Here is a 15,421-nt window from a genome sequence, read left to right on the forward strand (position 1 = left end):
TAAGACTATGCCAGGACTCATTTGAGATATTTGAAAACCTGTTGATGAACCTGTGGTGAGTGACGGGTTGAAATGAAACTTGAAACCATATGACTTCAGATTTTACATTTGAACAACTTCAATACTTAAAAAATGCTGAGGATATGTTGGTTTGGCTGTATTTTCTGCCTTTGTTAATAATAAAATGAACAAGGACAAGTATTTTTCTTTTGAAGAATTCTAATAGCACTTCCATTTATTTAATGTTTAATAGTTATTTTAACATTAATTGAAATACTTTTTTTCCAGGGAGTTCTTATTTTTACAGGCTGAGAGAGTTGGGGTTACTCAGCCCAGAGAAGAGAAGGCTTCAGGGAGCAGCCTTCCAGTACCTGAAGGGGGCCTACAAGAAAGCTGGAGAGCGACTGTTTACAGTAGTGGGCATGTAAACTGAAGGAAGGTAGATTTAGATTAGATGTTAGGAAGAAATTCTTCACTGTGAGGGTGGTGAGACACTGGAACAGGTTGCCCAGAGAAGCTGTGGATGCCCCATCCCTGGAAGTGTTCAAGGCCAGGTTGAATGGGGCCTTGGGCAACCTGGTCTGGTGGAAGGTGTCCCTGCCCATGGCAGGGGGTTCAGAACTAGATGATCTCTGAGGTCCCTTCCAATCCAGGCCATTCTATGACTCTATGAATTAAAAACACCTCACCATACAGAAGGTGGAAGATGCTCTGTTGTTTCACATAGTTATAGGGGAGTGGTGTTTATCACAGATTACTTCACTTTTGGAGTAAGGATAGTTCCTAGGCAATGCCTTCTCATGTGTTATTGCAGAAGCCAGTAGCTTGAGCCTGTATATTTCTGAACTGTAAATTTGTTATTTTTCTAACTAGAAGTATTTAGTACCTTTGTCTTCTGTCTGCAAAATTATTTTCAGTAGCTTTAGTAGTTTTAGTTGAGAGAATCTACCATACTTGTCTCCCTTCCTAGTTGGATGGGTAGGCTACACATGAGTAATTTTACTATAGTAAATGGCTTTTGTAATCATTGCTGATCTGATGAGTTTCTTGTCTGTCATGCTAAAATTCCCTTCTTTCATCTGTGGAGACACGGAAAGGAAATACAACAATTTTAAATCCTTTTTTATGCACTCTACGTAACATTTCGGAAATAAGACAGCTGGATTTTGAATTATTGTATTTCCGTTATTTTGAAGTACAGTATGCCACATGTGACTATAATTTGTATTCCTAGGTCCTTTGACACAAATATGACTTCAGCCTAACTTCAGTTATGGCTGGCTTTAGTATTGTGAGTTGTGGGTCACAAGATTGACCCACCCTCAAATGTAGAGCTAGCCTGATACCAACAGTAGAAGCTTGAAGTTTTCTAAAAATATGCTTTTCATATTATGGTAACTTTACCTAGCATAGCTATGCTTTTACATTTTGCTAGCTTCCCAGAGCAGAAACCTTTATATGTGTGTGTGTGTATATATATATAATTTTTTTTTTTGCAAACTACCAGTATAATGTTTCCTGTCAGTATTCAAGTGTCACAGTTTGGATTCATTAGCAATGTGTCAATTACTGCTCATGCCTGTCTTGATAGTGATCTTTGTTTCAGAGTTTTTCTTGATAGTCTTATTCACTCATATACAGTCTACTGCACAGTAGAACATGGTGTATTCCACATCCCACTACCAATTTATTTGAGAATGAATTTAGAGAAAGCCAAAATAACAGACTGTAGCTGATTGATTTAGAAGTTACGTTTGAAGCTAGGAATGAGGCTGGAGTAAGAAATGTGTTTGAAAGCTTTTTGAAGGGTTATCAGAAGGTGCTTTTTCTTTTTTTTTTTCCCCTCCCCTCTGTAAACTAGTTGTTGGAAGCAACTCTCCAGAATTCCAGGATGACACCCATGTATCAGTAGAGATCCTCTCATGTAGCTCTTCCTTTAGGGGTGGAGTGCTAATACACACACATAAAAATGTACCTAAGTATATTGAGAGAGGCTTTATTTAGCCATCTTAAATTTCTTTTGATATGAATTTCTTTGATTCCTGGAGATTTCTGTCCTTTTATTTAGTCATTCATGTCTACTTTCTCTGTCTTTGTGCTGTTTCTTCTAGGATAAGTTGGATTTCTGACATTATTGTGGTGGTCTCTTCCGAAAATATCGGAACAATGAAGTCTATCATTGAAAAATATGGCCACAAAAGAGTTATGATAGTAGAAGGTGGAGTAACTCGTCACCGGTCAATATTCAATGGACTGAAAGTATTTGCAGAGAATGAATTTTCCAACCATCTGCTTCAGAAACCAGAAGTAGTGATTATCCATGATGCTGTAAGGCCATTTGTTGAAGAAGATATTCTTTCAAAAGTGGTTATGGCTGCTAAAGAACATGGGGTATGTACTATACAGCAATGCAACTCTGCAATGTTCTTTATACCATACAGTATAAAATCACGACTGATCAATAAGAATTTTTCTAGCAATTGTATTAATGTATAATGTTGATTTTTAAGTAGAACAGATTCAGAATCCCTGTTATGTAGAGAGGCGAGATGGAGGAGGGAGACATTTTTAAATGCCGCAGGTGTTATTTGCTACAGGGAATAATAATACAGCTGTTAAAAGCATGCACTAGCAACAAGAGGAACTAGAAGATAAACTGGTTAAGATAGAGATGTAAGAAATCACGACTTACCTACAGGCTTGTTTGTGCAATTTCCTATCTTCACCTTGCATTTCAGTTCTCCATTAATAAGATAGTAGGATGCTTCCCTACTTCAAGGAGATGATGTGAGGTAGAAGCCATTAGCGACAGCAGATTGTTTGAGTATTAGAAAGCTACAAAAATCTACCACTGCTTGTCTTTTTTTTCAGGAAATGAGGTAAAAGATAAGCTAATTGACAAATGATTTGCAACTTTGACAGTGGAGTAGAGTCCAAAGAATGAATTGTGGTATTTCCTTAGCACTCCTCCACCTTTTTTTTTTTTTTTGAAAGCTCATAGTATAGAAAGGAAATATATGACTTGTTAAAATATTTATTATGAAAATTGAATTATGTAAGATCTCTCAGAACATTGTTAGAAATCTAAATATATTGAGCTTCTTACTAGTAGGCCTGTACTTTTGTAGATTGGCTTAATGAGAAATGGCAATAAAATAGAAACTCTGCTCTATAGTTTTCAGTGATACAGAACATAAGTTTCCAGTCATTAAAACTTAAATTCCATTAGAATTTTAACAAGGTCTTTGACCTTTCTCATATAGCACAAAATAGCTTTCCAGAATTGGTTCTCTGCCAAAGACTTTAAAATAGATCCCCTTTGTGAATCTGTTTTAAATGAGATTCTTTGAGAGTAGTAGAAGAATTGTACTGATGCTGGGTTGAAATGAGAATAACTGTTCCGAATGTGTTTGTGTTTAGGTGTCTCTGCATGTTATGGTATATCATATCTCCTTTGTCTTTAAGTTTTTTTTAACTTGTTAACTTTTTCTTGAAACTTGTGTGATTTTTAATGTAGTTTTTTTTCTCCTGGTTTTCTTTTTAATTGGGTGCAAGACATTTTCAGTAAAACAGCAGGGAACCAAGGCAGTCTCCACTGACCTTCTCAAGGCAGTGTACTCTAGTTCATCTGAACTTCTGACTGATAAAATATTTCTTTACCTACATCACTGAAGTATCATTTGATCTCAAAAAGGTGATCTTGTACATTTGTCATAGTCTTTTCCATTGTATAATGTCTGTTTGAAATGTGTGTGGTGTTCATTGGCTCTGTGGTAGCTTCCTGTGTTGGCTTAGATCCACTGAATTCAGTGAGGCTAGGCCATCAGAGAACTGGATTCCAAAAGCTGTTAGCTATTGATGTAACCTGACAAAGTAATTGATTTAAGAACATGAGAAGAACTTCACTTTATGTAACAAATTGGAAAAGCTTCTTGCCAGAGAGAGGTGACGATCTTCACTTGAAAACTACAGAATTCTGAAGAACTAAATGACTGGAAAGCTAAGACTGCTTCTCAAAACTGATGTGCATGGCTTTGAATATCAGAAAAAAAATTATCAAGAGAAGCTATCATCTTTAGTTCTTCCTATAGTCAAATTCTTTGCATATCTAAAAGGGGGTCAATTCCTCAATCTTTCAGTACAAAAAGTAATTACTTCCTTTTGCATTATGTAGAAAGGTACAAAACTTGGCAGAAATATCATATTAAATCACTAGTGTAATAGGGGTAATGCTGTATTGTTGTTCATCTGCATACCATATAGATAGCATAATTATGAGAAGCTTTAATGTTCTTTAAAATGGCAATTGATCAAGTAAGTTAGTGCAGTTCTAGCTGCCAGTTGTCAGACAAATAAACTGCTTTATTACACTTACTAATCAGTTTGTTATTTGCCTGTAGGAATCAAAATGTGCACCTTATCCAGAACTAATAAATTATGCCTTAAATCCCCCAAACAATCCCTTGATTATGTGAAAATATTACTTTGTAACCAATTAAATTCCATTTATGTTTTTGGGGTAATTTTGTAATTAAAATTACATGTTTCTAGAGACAAATTCTTTATTGCTAGTAAAAGTTGAGTTGGGAAAAGTGGAAGCTTCAGAAGGCATCAGTCCAAAGCCTCTAGCAATGTCTCATTGCCAACATTGCATTTTAAACAAAACTAAAAAGAAAAATGCTTACAAGAAAAAAAATCAGGAAGGTGGGGAGGAACTTGTCAGTTCTGCTGTTGAGAGTTAAAAAAAGGCAGATGCAGTCAAAGACTCTTTCTCTTTTTGTAGTTAATGTAAACTGGATTTGAAAGTATAGTTTATGTATTTGACAGGACTGAATCAAAACGGCATTCTTAAAAGCTGGTTTCTGGAAGCTAACATCATTGCTTTATTCTCAGCTTTAGCAAGGATCTGAACAAAGCATACATGCTGATACAGATGTATAGTGCTACTAAGTCTCATGGACTCTTATTCGCATATGCAATCAGTCAAAATAATACCCCCAGACAGAAAACACTACACATTATGCTCAGTCTGTTCTGATTTTACTCAGACTCAGTGCTGCGGTTATCAGTCTTACTGTATCATAAGGCTGGAGCAGAAAACATGCACCCGTACACACGCTGTTCTTTCACCCAGTTAGATAGTGTTAGATAGCAAAATAAAATGCTTTATGTACGATTGTTGAGTTGCATTAGCAAAATATGGTGGGTGGAAAACCAAAAAAAACCACCTTTCTTTCTCCACTGATGGTGAAGAAGGACTTAGGTGGATAAATAGGCTGATCTAGTGTGGTATACTTGAATGAGGAGAGCAATGCTGGAGCAGTTCTACTCGCTCTGTCCTTTCTTTGTTCTTTTTCTCTTGGAAGCAATTATAATTTTATGTTTTCTTATTATCTCCTCTGTTTTCAGCATGTACGGAATATTTTACACATGATCTTTGTCTTCTTTGTAACACTCAAAGACTGATTTTAGCCAACTGTAAAGGCTGCATCAGTAACAGACCTTTTTGATTCATATTTATACACTGGGTCATCTGAAGTCATCCCGTGCCTGTTTTCAGAGGTTCTGCTTTCATTGTATGCTGGATACTTTGGGGGGCTCCTGCTCTCCTGTCAGATACTTTTTTGCAAAAGCAGAATCAAGAATTGATGGCATACTACCATCTTGACATGATTTTTATTCCGCTGATGGAACGAGTTCTGTAGTTTAGGAGACTCTGACTTATGTCAATATAAAAATCCATAGAAAATAGTTGTATAATACATTATTCCTTTTTCAACTCTGTAGTAATGGATAACTATCAGAAACATACTGACGTTTCCATAGCTTATGGTGTTATTGGTCCCATAGAAAGTTACAACCTTCTCAGCCAAGTTGTTGTTTTCTGTGTTGAATGGAGAGCTAATACATTGTTAGCAAATACTTGAAGTCTTTGTCCTAACAAGATGTAGTGTTTGGTGGTGGGAAAACACTGATAAGGGGAGAAACAACTCTGTCATTTCCCAGTCTCAATTTAAGTGATTTAGATGATTCATTACATTCATTAGGAAGGATGCAACTCAACCAACTGAAATATGTAAATCATAGACAGAAACTTAAATTATAATTTCCTTTCTTTGCAGCATTTCTGTGTTGTACTAATAGACCCAACTGTGCCTAATGCAGCTAATATTTAATCCTTTTTAACAAGGTGACTTAATCCCACATTTTTTAGCTTCTGGAAGTCTACACATACAGTAATTTTTACCTAGCCTTTTTTTTTTAAAGTAGGATTAGATTATCCTGGAAATAAATTTTGAGTATAGCTTCCTGTACTTAAATGGTTGCTGAGGTCATTTTTATGTAACATCTATAAAATGTACCTCCTTTAAATCTAGCAAAACTGCGTATATGACACTACTGTTGACTGGAAGCTAATTAAAATCTGTATGCTTCATTTTAGAAAACAGTATGACTTTGGAAAATGAAGCAGCCTTTAGCAAAGATGTGTCTATTTAGCAACTCAAATTTCTTCTTCCTGCAGCAGATCAAAGGAGTAAAGAATAGTTCCTTAAAATAAGGGAAATCTTAGCTTGTCCAGCATGTGTAAGGAACTGACTAAAAGCCTTGGATCATTCCAGCCACTTTTACATGGCAAGGTCTGGAAGAGATTCTTAGCCATATCTCTGGCTAAGGATTAGCCATGCATACCTCCCTGAGTTTTTCCCTTTTTCACCAAATATTGCACTGAAAACAAATCTGAGTTTTCATCCAGAAATGTCCCCAGCTGTGTTTTGGCTGGGTTTGTGATCTGGGTGGTTGTGGCAAGGACACACAGCCCTGCAGGTCAGGTGAACCTTCTGAAAGCCAACTTGGCCTCTTTCATATGCTGTAATAGTTTGCTGGACTGGTTCTTTGCTTATACTCCTATTTCTAAGAAGTGGGCTGTGGTACAGATAGAACGAAAACTGCCTTGAGGAGCACTGGAGCATGTAGGAGAGAATTCATGAGCTATCAAATTTATACATGCATGTATTAGACTCGCTATTTGAGCCAAATGTGCATGGTGAGGTATAATGATCCATTTTTACAAGGCCCTTGATAACAGAGAAGGTCTTAGATGAAACATGTGTAAAGAAGCAACTTGAAATTTTGAACCTAATGGGCTGTAAGAAGCTTGGCTGCAAGGTTTCCTGCAAGGAGAGGACACAAACAGTGCTGAGAGAAGCAGCTGAACAAATTTATAAGGCAGAGACATTTGATAAACAGGTGCAGGGTTGCCTGGGGAACTGCATGACCACAAACTATAGTGCCTGTGGTTTTGGTTGCTCAGGACTGCATGTGTGGGTAAGGGTTATTAATTAAACATTGCACTTTTGCATTTGGTTGATTGAATTGTGCAAGAGTCCTCCTACAACACCTCAAGATTTTTTTTTCTTCTTTCTTCATAATATGATGCAAATCATGTGTTTAATGATATACAATGGATCAGTAGCCTTCACATCATGATATTGTTGATTTTGTAGTGATGTAGACTTTCTGGAGGTAAAATATAGCTTCTTAACTGTAACTCTTGTGGCAGTAACTTCAAGATTTCTACTTCACTGAATAAAGATGTTAACTCCTCTTTATACTGACTTAGTCTAATATACAAAATCCTTTGTGGACAGTTCACTCTCACTGATAGCTTTTTGCAAAGTAAATCAGTAATTAGGATATGAAAGATGGCTTGCTGGCTGTAAGCTGTTTCCTTACTTGTTAATGCAAGGTGCGTTTTACTTTGACTGTGCAGTCAAAGTAAAATAAATATTCTTGTTTATTTTAGAGGAAAAAATATTTTTTTGTGATTCATTATTTTTTGTAGCAAATATTCTTTTTAATTTTTACCACCTAGATTTGCAGTATAGCACTAGTTAGAACAAGAAAGTGCTGGTAGCTCATCTTTGTCATCTTATGTTGAATGAATGCCAAAGTTTAAAGCTGGAAGTATACTTTTAAATATTTCTAAAAATACTGAAAACTATTGGTGGCATACTGGCCACATGATGTGCTTTGGAATGTTTAAATTGCTTAGACTGAATTTTACATGTTATAGAATCCATCATAATTGTGTATAATATACAGCTATTGCTGACAACTGAAAAGATTAAATACGTCATAAGAAAGTCTTGAAGCACTGTACCAGCGTGTGCTGCTCTTTAGGCGGGGGTTGCTATGTGTGGTCTGGATCATACACTTAGTATGGATCTTTAGTAGCGTTATGCATACTTTATACAAACTTCGAAGTACTTAAAATCAAGAAGAAAACTAAACCTTAGTAAATGAGAATATGTGATTAAACATCACTAGTTATTGCACTGTGACAAAAATTAGGTGAATATGTTGACTGAGGTAAGAAGACCTTATTTGGCTAATAATATGATAAAATGTATTTTATTGATTATACAGGGCTATTGTATTTATGGAAAACATGAATTTCTTTAACCATTCTTGAATTTCTCACATGGAATGCACAGATAAGGAGTGCCCTAGAATAAATGCTATATAATCTGTATGACACAATTAAAAATGTATATACTGGTTTAATCCTGCTAACTATTGTAATTTTATTCTTTATTGTATTAAAAATAGTTCATCAGATTTATGGCAGTAATTCATGATACAAGAGCAACGTAAATGACATTCTTAAGACTTATTTTCTATCTGCTTTCTAAAAAAAATCCAATTTTAATATGAAATCAAATGTTCACATAAATTAGTTGTATCATTGTTTGCAGTAGTACTCTTTTTCTTAGTGCATGTGTATGTTCTTGGTTTTGCTTCTTTTCCACTTTCAGTATGTTCTTGAGCTTGTTTTCAGTGCTGTGTGTTGAAAAATTGCAGCCTGTGATATGCCTAGTTCTGCTTTCTTCCTCCACCTCATATATATATATATTTTCATATATGTGTATATATATTCATCTGCATATTCTTATCATCCTATCTTTTTGAGGGGAATCTTTTTGATTTCCTTTGAGAAATCTTACTTTTTCCACAGAATAACATTTAGAGTTTAGCATGTTGTCAATTAGATCAAAACGATATTTATTGACACTCTAGAGGGAAATGGTTTAAATACAAAAGAACAGTAATTATGTAAGTAAAAAAGAACATTTGCAGTCTTAATTTTTGAGCAACAGTTTCTGTTATCAGTAATCTTTAGTTTGCTATAACTAATTGGGACTCTGACATGTCTTGATGTACATGTACTATCCCCAGTTACTCAGATAGTATGTTCTGATAAAGGTGACCTCATTAGAAGAAATGTTTTCTTTTTCCTAAACAGTGTCATAAATATACATTACATTTGTTTAAGGCATCCTGTGTCTTTGAAGTCTGTTCAATGTACAACATAGTGTCAGCTCATTAACATTGGATCAAAGTATATATTAAATTTCTGATTAAACATCCCCTCTTTTGCAGCTAGGAATAAACACAATTATAACTTCTTCCTTCCTGGTGTTGGTTTAAGATTAACATGTGCCTGATTTTAGTAAGTTCGACTGTTGCTCCTAGCCAGCTGGGTAAACAGACTTTAAGGAAATCAGGTGAAGTTTAGCATGCAAGCTTTTTTTCATAGTGTTCAAAACTCCTTACATCTGTTCTAATTAACCTTCTTTTTGTCTGGCTGATGATTAGGTTTAATATGTGTTACACCAGCCTTGTTTAACATTTCAGCCAGTGCTGTCCTTGGGCAATTAAAAGCTGCCAGCACAAATATGTCAAGATAGCTGGAATTGGACTGGTTGGTGATACTGCCTACGTAGAAGAAATTTTAGTGGGTATCTCACTAATGAGAATCAAAGATGTGTGCCCATAATGAATATGAATTTTGATTATTTTTTCCCAAGAAAATTCAAAATAAGATAATTTAAGAATTATTCTTGTTGTTTGAAAAAAAAAAAAGAAAATACCTGATAGAAGGTAACCTTTTTTTCTTCAGCCTTAATCTCTAATGGATATACAGCTCAGGTTGCAGATTGTATTTGTCAGTAGAAGAAATAGGTAGAAGGAATCCTGTCCCCACCACAGCACTGCCACACAAATTATGCCTATGCTACATGGTAGAGTTTGGGTGTGAGTGTGGGTGAAAGTGTGATATGCCCCGGACTCAAGTTGTGTTACTGCATTATAACGAGAGTATCTCTACCTTTATTGTGGTCTGCTGTTCTTTACTGAGTCATCCTGGTTGTCCTGTTGTCCTGACTGCATGCCATAGCTGGTCCTGCGAGAAGTGTGCAGCTGAGGTATTGGTTTGGGGGGATCTTTTGGACATGACATTAACAGGAGGAGTTATGGGGGCAGATGGTGACAGGTTTGAGTTGAACCCATGCAGCCTATTGGTGCCTTGCCTTGCTGTACAGCAAGCAGGTGGGTTCTGGGTGCAGAATGAGGTTATGAACTCTGTGGACTATATGCAGGCTTGAATCAGTTCAGTTTGAAAGTTTGGCTAGTTTGGGCTTGCCCGTGTCTTCACACCTAAGTTAGGAAACTTTGCACATACAGCCAAGTTGTAGTTATCACCTGTACTTCTATATAGGAGTGTTAGCTTATAGTTTGTGTTGTTACTTTGTATATACCCCAGTCTTTTTCATCCCAACAGAATTGATTTGCCAGGATTTCTGTAGGCTGGAGGAGGAAAATACTCCAAGTCTTCCATCTCTACAGTGGAGTCATAAAACTTCTCATAGATTACAACTTTTGGTTATAGAGAAGATAAACTGCAGACCTAGACAGCAGCTGGATACAAAATGCAGAAAAGGAAAAGGAAAAAAGAAGTGTAAGAAAAAAAGATGTGCTGTTTCAATGCGATACCTTGAATGTGCATTGGAAGAAATTCTCTAGTTGCTTTACTTTACAAAGATAGTTATATGACTTTTGTTTTGTCAGATATTCTCCCCTTCAGATTTAGAATATAAAAGATTTGAAATGAACATCCTGTTAAATATGTGAAATATTTTAATCTTATAATTGAGGTTTTGAATTTTGCTTTGAAGATTCTATTTGATAAATTTGAAATAAGAAATCTTTCAGTAGAGACAGTTCTTCTAACTTCATTGGTAATTACTGAGCATGGCTGAAGCATGTTGATTACTATAGATACAATTAGCTTGAGTGCAGATGTCTGAATAGAAATGCATGTTTCTACATGTTTCATGCATCACAGATATTGTGTTTGTTTCTATGTTTTTTCGTACTGTAGATGGCTGTGAATGCCCTTCATGGCAAGTAGTTTGATCTGTGTAAAAGAATACTTTCCCTGTAGTAACATGTGGAAACAGTTAAAATGAGAAGAAATTAATCATAGTTACTCTGAGCTTCCTTCGCTGGTTCATAGCCAGACCTAATTTAGACTGAAATCCTTAGGAGATGGTAGTGTTTGGTAACATATAAATAATCTTTCACCTAATAAAAAACATTCCAGGACATATTTGTAAACTGTTAGATACCTAGCTTGTCTAAATTAACGTTGATTATAATTGTTATGTAGTTAAACAGTGTCCTAATGCAATCCTTGTCTTCATGGAAAAGCAAGATAAAATTGTTTGTATATTTACCAAATTTACCTCTACAAAATTCACTTTAATGGAGTTCCAAGATGGACATATTTGTCCTGCTAAGTGTGACTAGCTCCACAATCTCCAGCATACAGTTTCAAAGTAGTCAACTGCTTTGAAATGATGAAAATGCATTTCTAATATACTTCTATTTCCAGGGTATATAGGCAAGGCAAGTTTATTTTCTCTAAGGCAGGGTGCCTAAATCATTTGCGAGTCTTGGTTCAGTACTGTTTTACTTGTCAGAGTTGAAAACAACTCTGATTAAAGAATTAAAATTAATAATACGAATATTGAGGAGAATATGTAAAAACATGAGAATAAGGACATTCTTTTAAAGATAGCACTCATAAGCTATGCTTGTATGTGTTTGACATCAGGCCTATTCCTAAGTAACTTTAAGACATTGAATCTAATGCAGTTAGGATGATAGAAACGTAAAGTGTACGTTTACTTAATGCTACTAGAGAGCCGAAAAGGTAGAAAGCATAGGGAAAATGAATTTCAGGGGAGATAGAGGTTATGAATGGAGAAGAAAACTATTGTTAGTGTAATTAAAAAGTAGAAGGGAGTTATGGTAGAGGGTTGGCAGAGACTGCTCATTTAGGACCAGGCTCTGTAAAGTTTTAGGCTGTGATTCCCACTCACTTGAAGTTCAGGGTTGCAAATTGGCCCTGTAAGTGAACTTTGTGGGTCTGTGTTAGTACTAGGGGCCTACTAGGGTCAGGGGCATGCCAAAGACATAGCATACTTTTTTTTTTTTTTTTCAGTATGCCAGCCTGCAGGATCTGTGGTTGTCTGAGCTTGTTACCACACTGTTGTAAAACAAATGGAATTGTAATTGTGGTATTTTTTGTAAGGATTTTGTGCCACTGCAATTTTTTTTCTCCTCCTAGTCCATATCATTCAACTTGTTGAGCTTTGCAGCTATTTAGCATTGCTTCGTTTCAGCTCTGGTTACCAAAAATGACCAGATCAGTGCTGCAGGTGTTGTTGGCTTTTATGCTCTTTTGGAGCTTCTGGCTCTTTGACGACTTGTTCTTGTAAGTTGTTTTCTAGATGTAGAGTGTTGGTCTCAGCTGAATAATGCACTGTGTGTTGGGGGTATTTGTCACCTGGATAATTTCTTGCTTGTGATGTAAGCGCTATCACCCCCCACTAATTCTTTTTGACATTTTAATGGGTTCTGGTTTTGTTGGGGTTTTTTAAATAAAATGAGGATTTTAAGTTTTTATCAATATTTAGTAAAAAGAAGCTATACTGCATTGTGTTAGCCAGGTTGCTATGTTGTGTGTAGGCTTCTGTGGCCTAAACATTCATATTTCATTTTGTAATAATTGGATCTTACTGTCCTTGAACTGTGTTGTCTGATCTTAAAGCACACCCTGGTTATGTATTCACTGAATAAATGCATCTAAACAATTTATTGTCAGAATAAAAGTATGATAAAATGAGAACGATACAGCATTACTGTTTAGTGGAAAGGTGGATTAGTACACCTTGAATCTATTAAAAATACTTGTGATAGCCTATTATACTGACCTGCATGATGCACTTCATTCCCTACCTTTTTTCCAGTCACTATCAAATCTTTAAATCTTGAGGGTATACTATGCTCGATGCAGTTGTGCAGAAAACTGAATGCAAAACTGAGAACCTGTTTGTAAATGTTTTTTATTTGTGCTGTTTAAAATGGGTTATAAAAGACACCTGTTGTTTCTAAAAGCATCTAGAAGCTGGTTCAGTTTTCAGCAGATGGATGGATGAGCTTGCTTCTGAGAGATACCAGTCTGTCACATCTACTGAAGCTGATGGAATTCTGTGTTCTCAGGACATTTTAGGGTTGTTTTAAGGAAATGATAGATTAAAAATTTTTTTTTGTTCCAATATTTTGTCTGCAGAAGAAAACTAACCAGTCAGCAGTATTTGTTTCAATGTCTGTTATGCTATGAAAGAATATTTTAAGAGCTTGCCCAGAGATATTTTGATACTTTAACTAATTTATTTAACAAAATATGCAAAAAACAGGGGAAAGAAGTGTATGCATTTCCTGGACATGCCAGGTTCACCAAAACTAGTGCTTGACTGTCTTTGGAGTGGCTTGAAGGCTGTAAAGTGGACACTTAAAGAAATTCAGTTTAACTATCTATTAACTACCCACTTCACATTCAGCAAGGGTGTATGGTACATTTTGTGTGTGATTTTTGAAAGCAAATCTGCTTGAGATTTGGGTCATAATGACTAGAAATTTGAAGATGAGTACTCTGGGTAAGGGGAATGTTAGTATAAGACCCAGGCACTTGCTTTAGACTCCCAGGGTTTGTATTTTCATAGAATCCTAGAATGTCCTGAGTTGGAAGGGACCCATAAGGATCATTGAGTCCAGCTCCTGGCTCCACACAGGACGAGCCAAATCAGAGCATATGACTGACAGCATTATCCAGACGCTTCTTGAACTCAGTCAAGCTCGGTGCTGTGACCAGTTCCCTGGGGAACCTGTTCCAGTGCCCGACCACCCTCTCAGTGAAGAAACTTTTCCTAATATCCAACCTAAACCTCCCCTGTTGCAGCTTCATTCCATTCCCTTGGGTTCTATCACTGGTCACCAGAGGGAGGAGATCAGCGCCTGCCCCTTCGCTCCCCCTTGTGAGGAAGTTGTGGGCTGCAATGAGGTCTCCCCTCAGTCTCCTCTTCTCCAGGCTGAACAAACCAAGGGACTTCAGCCTCTCCTCATACGTCTTCCCCTCTAGACTCTTCACCATCTTTGTTGCCCTCCTTTGGACACTCTCCAATAGTTTTATGTCCTTTTTGTACTGTGGCACCCAAAACTGCATACAGTACTCGAGGCCGCACCAGCGCAGTGTAGAGTGGGACAATCACTCCCCTAGACCAGCTAGCAATGCCGTGCTTGATGCACCCCAGGATACGGTTGGCCTTCCTGGCAGCCTGGGCACACTGTTGACTCATGTTCAACTTGCTGTTGACGAAGACCGCCAAGTGTCTTTCAGCATGGCTGGTCTCCAGTGTCTGATCGTCCAGTCTGTATGTATAGCCAGGGTTGCCCCTTCCCAGGTGCAGAATCTAACACTGGCCCTTGTTAAACCTCATGTGGTTGGTGATTGCCCAGTTAGGGCAAGTTTGTTAGGCCCTTCCTTTCATGAACCTGTGTTGGCTGTGACTAATGATTGCATTGTCCTTCAGGTGTTTTTCAGTAACTCCCAGCATAATTTTCTCCATAATTTTACCAGGCACTGAAGTGAGACCGAGAGGCCTGTAGTTACCAGGGTTGTCTTTCTTGCCCTTCTTGAAGATTGGAACAACATTTGCCAGCTTCCAATCAGCTGGGACCTCTCCAGATTCCCAAGACTGTTGAAAAATAGTAGAGAGAGGTCTCACGATGACATCAGCCAGCTCTCTGAACACCCTGGGATGAATCCCATCTGGCCCCATGGACTTGTATGCATCCAGGTGGAGCAGCAAGTCCTGCACAATTTCGGGGTCAGCTGGGAGTTTATTGTTACTGCAGTCATGGTCCTCCAACTCGGGGCAACACTGTCATTAGTGTTGAAGAGGAGAAGGCGGCATTAAACGTCTCTGCTTTATCTATGTCCCCGTTAGTAAGGTGACCATTCTCGTTGAGTAACGAGCCAATATTCTCTCTGGTCCTCCTTTTGTTATTAACATACTTAAAGTACTTAAATTTTATGGTAGGCTAATTCAAAGTGTAAAAAAAAATAAAATCTGTAAAACTATAGTGACATTAACAAGTACTTATAATTTTAAATGAGGACAGATTTTCTTTGTTTTATTCATTTTTTAAATTCATGTTTGAACTTCTTGACTGA

At 36.9% G+C, this 15,421-nt stretch overlaps 1 protein-coding gene across 2 annotated transcripts in view; it reads left to right on the forward strand.

Moving 5' to 3' along the window:
• The window catches only part of CRPPA (CDP-L-ribitol pyrophosphorylase A), a 124,033-nt gene that overhangs the window by 6,190 nt on the left and 102,422 nt on the right, over positions 1 to 15,421 (forward strand). For both annotated transcript variants that reach the window (XM_075746074.1, XM_075746075.1), the window contains exon 2: positions 2,112 to 2,391. In XM_075746074.1, the coding sequence (XP_075602189.1) occupies positions 2,112 to 2,391 (280 nt within the window). The remainder of the gene's footprint in view (positions 1 to 2,111; positions 2,392 to 15,421) is intronic.

The sequence above is a fragment of the Balearica regulorum genome, chromosome 2, assembly GCF_011004875.1.
Source record: "Balearica regulorum gibbericeps isolate bBalReg1 chromosome 2, bBalReg1.pri, whole genome shotgun sequence".
NCBI lineage: Eukaryota > Metazoa > Chordata > Aves > Gruiformes > Gruidae > Balearica > Balearica regulorum.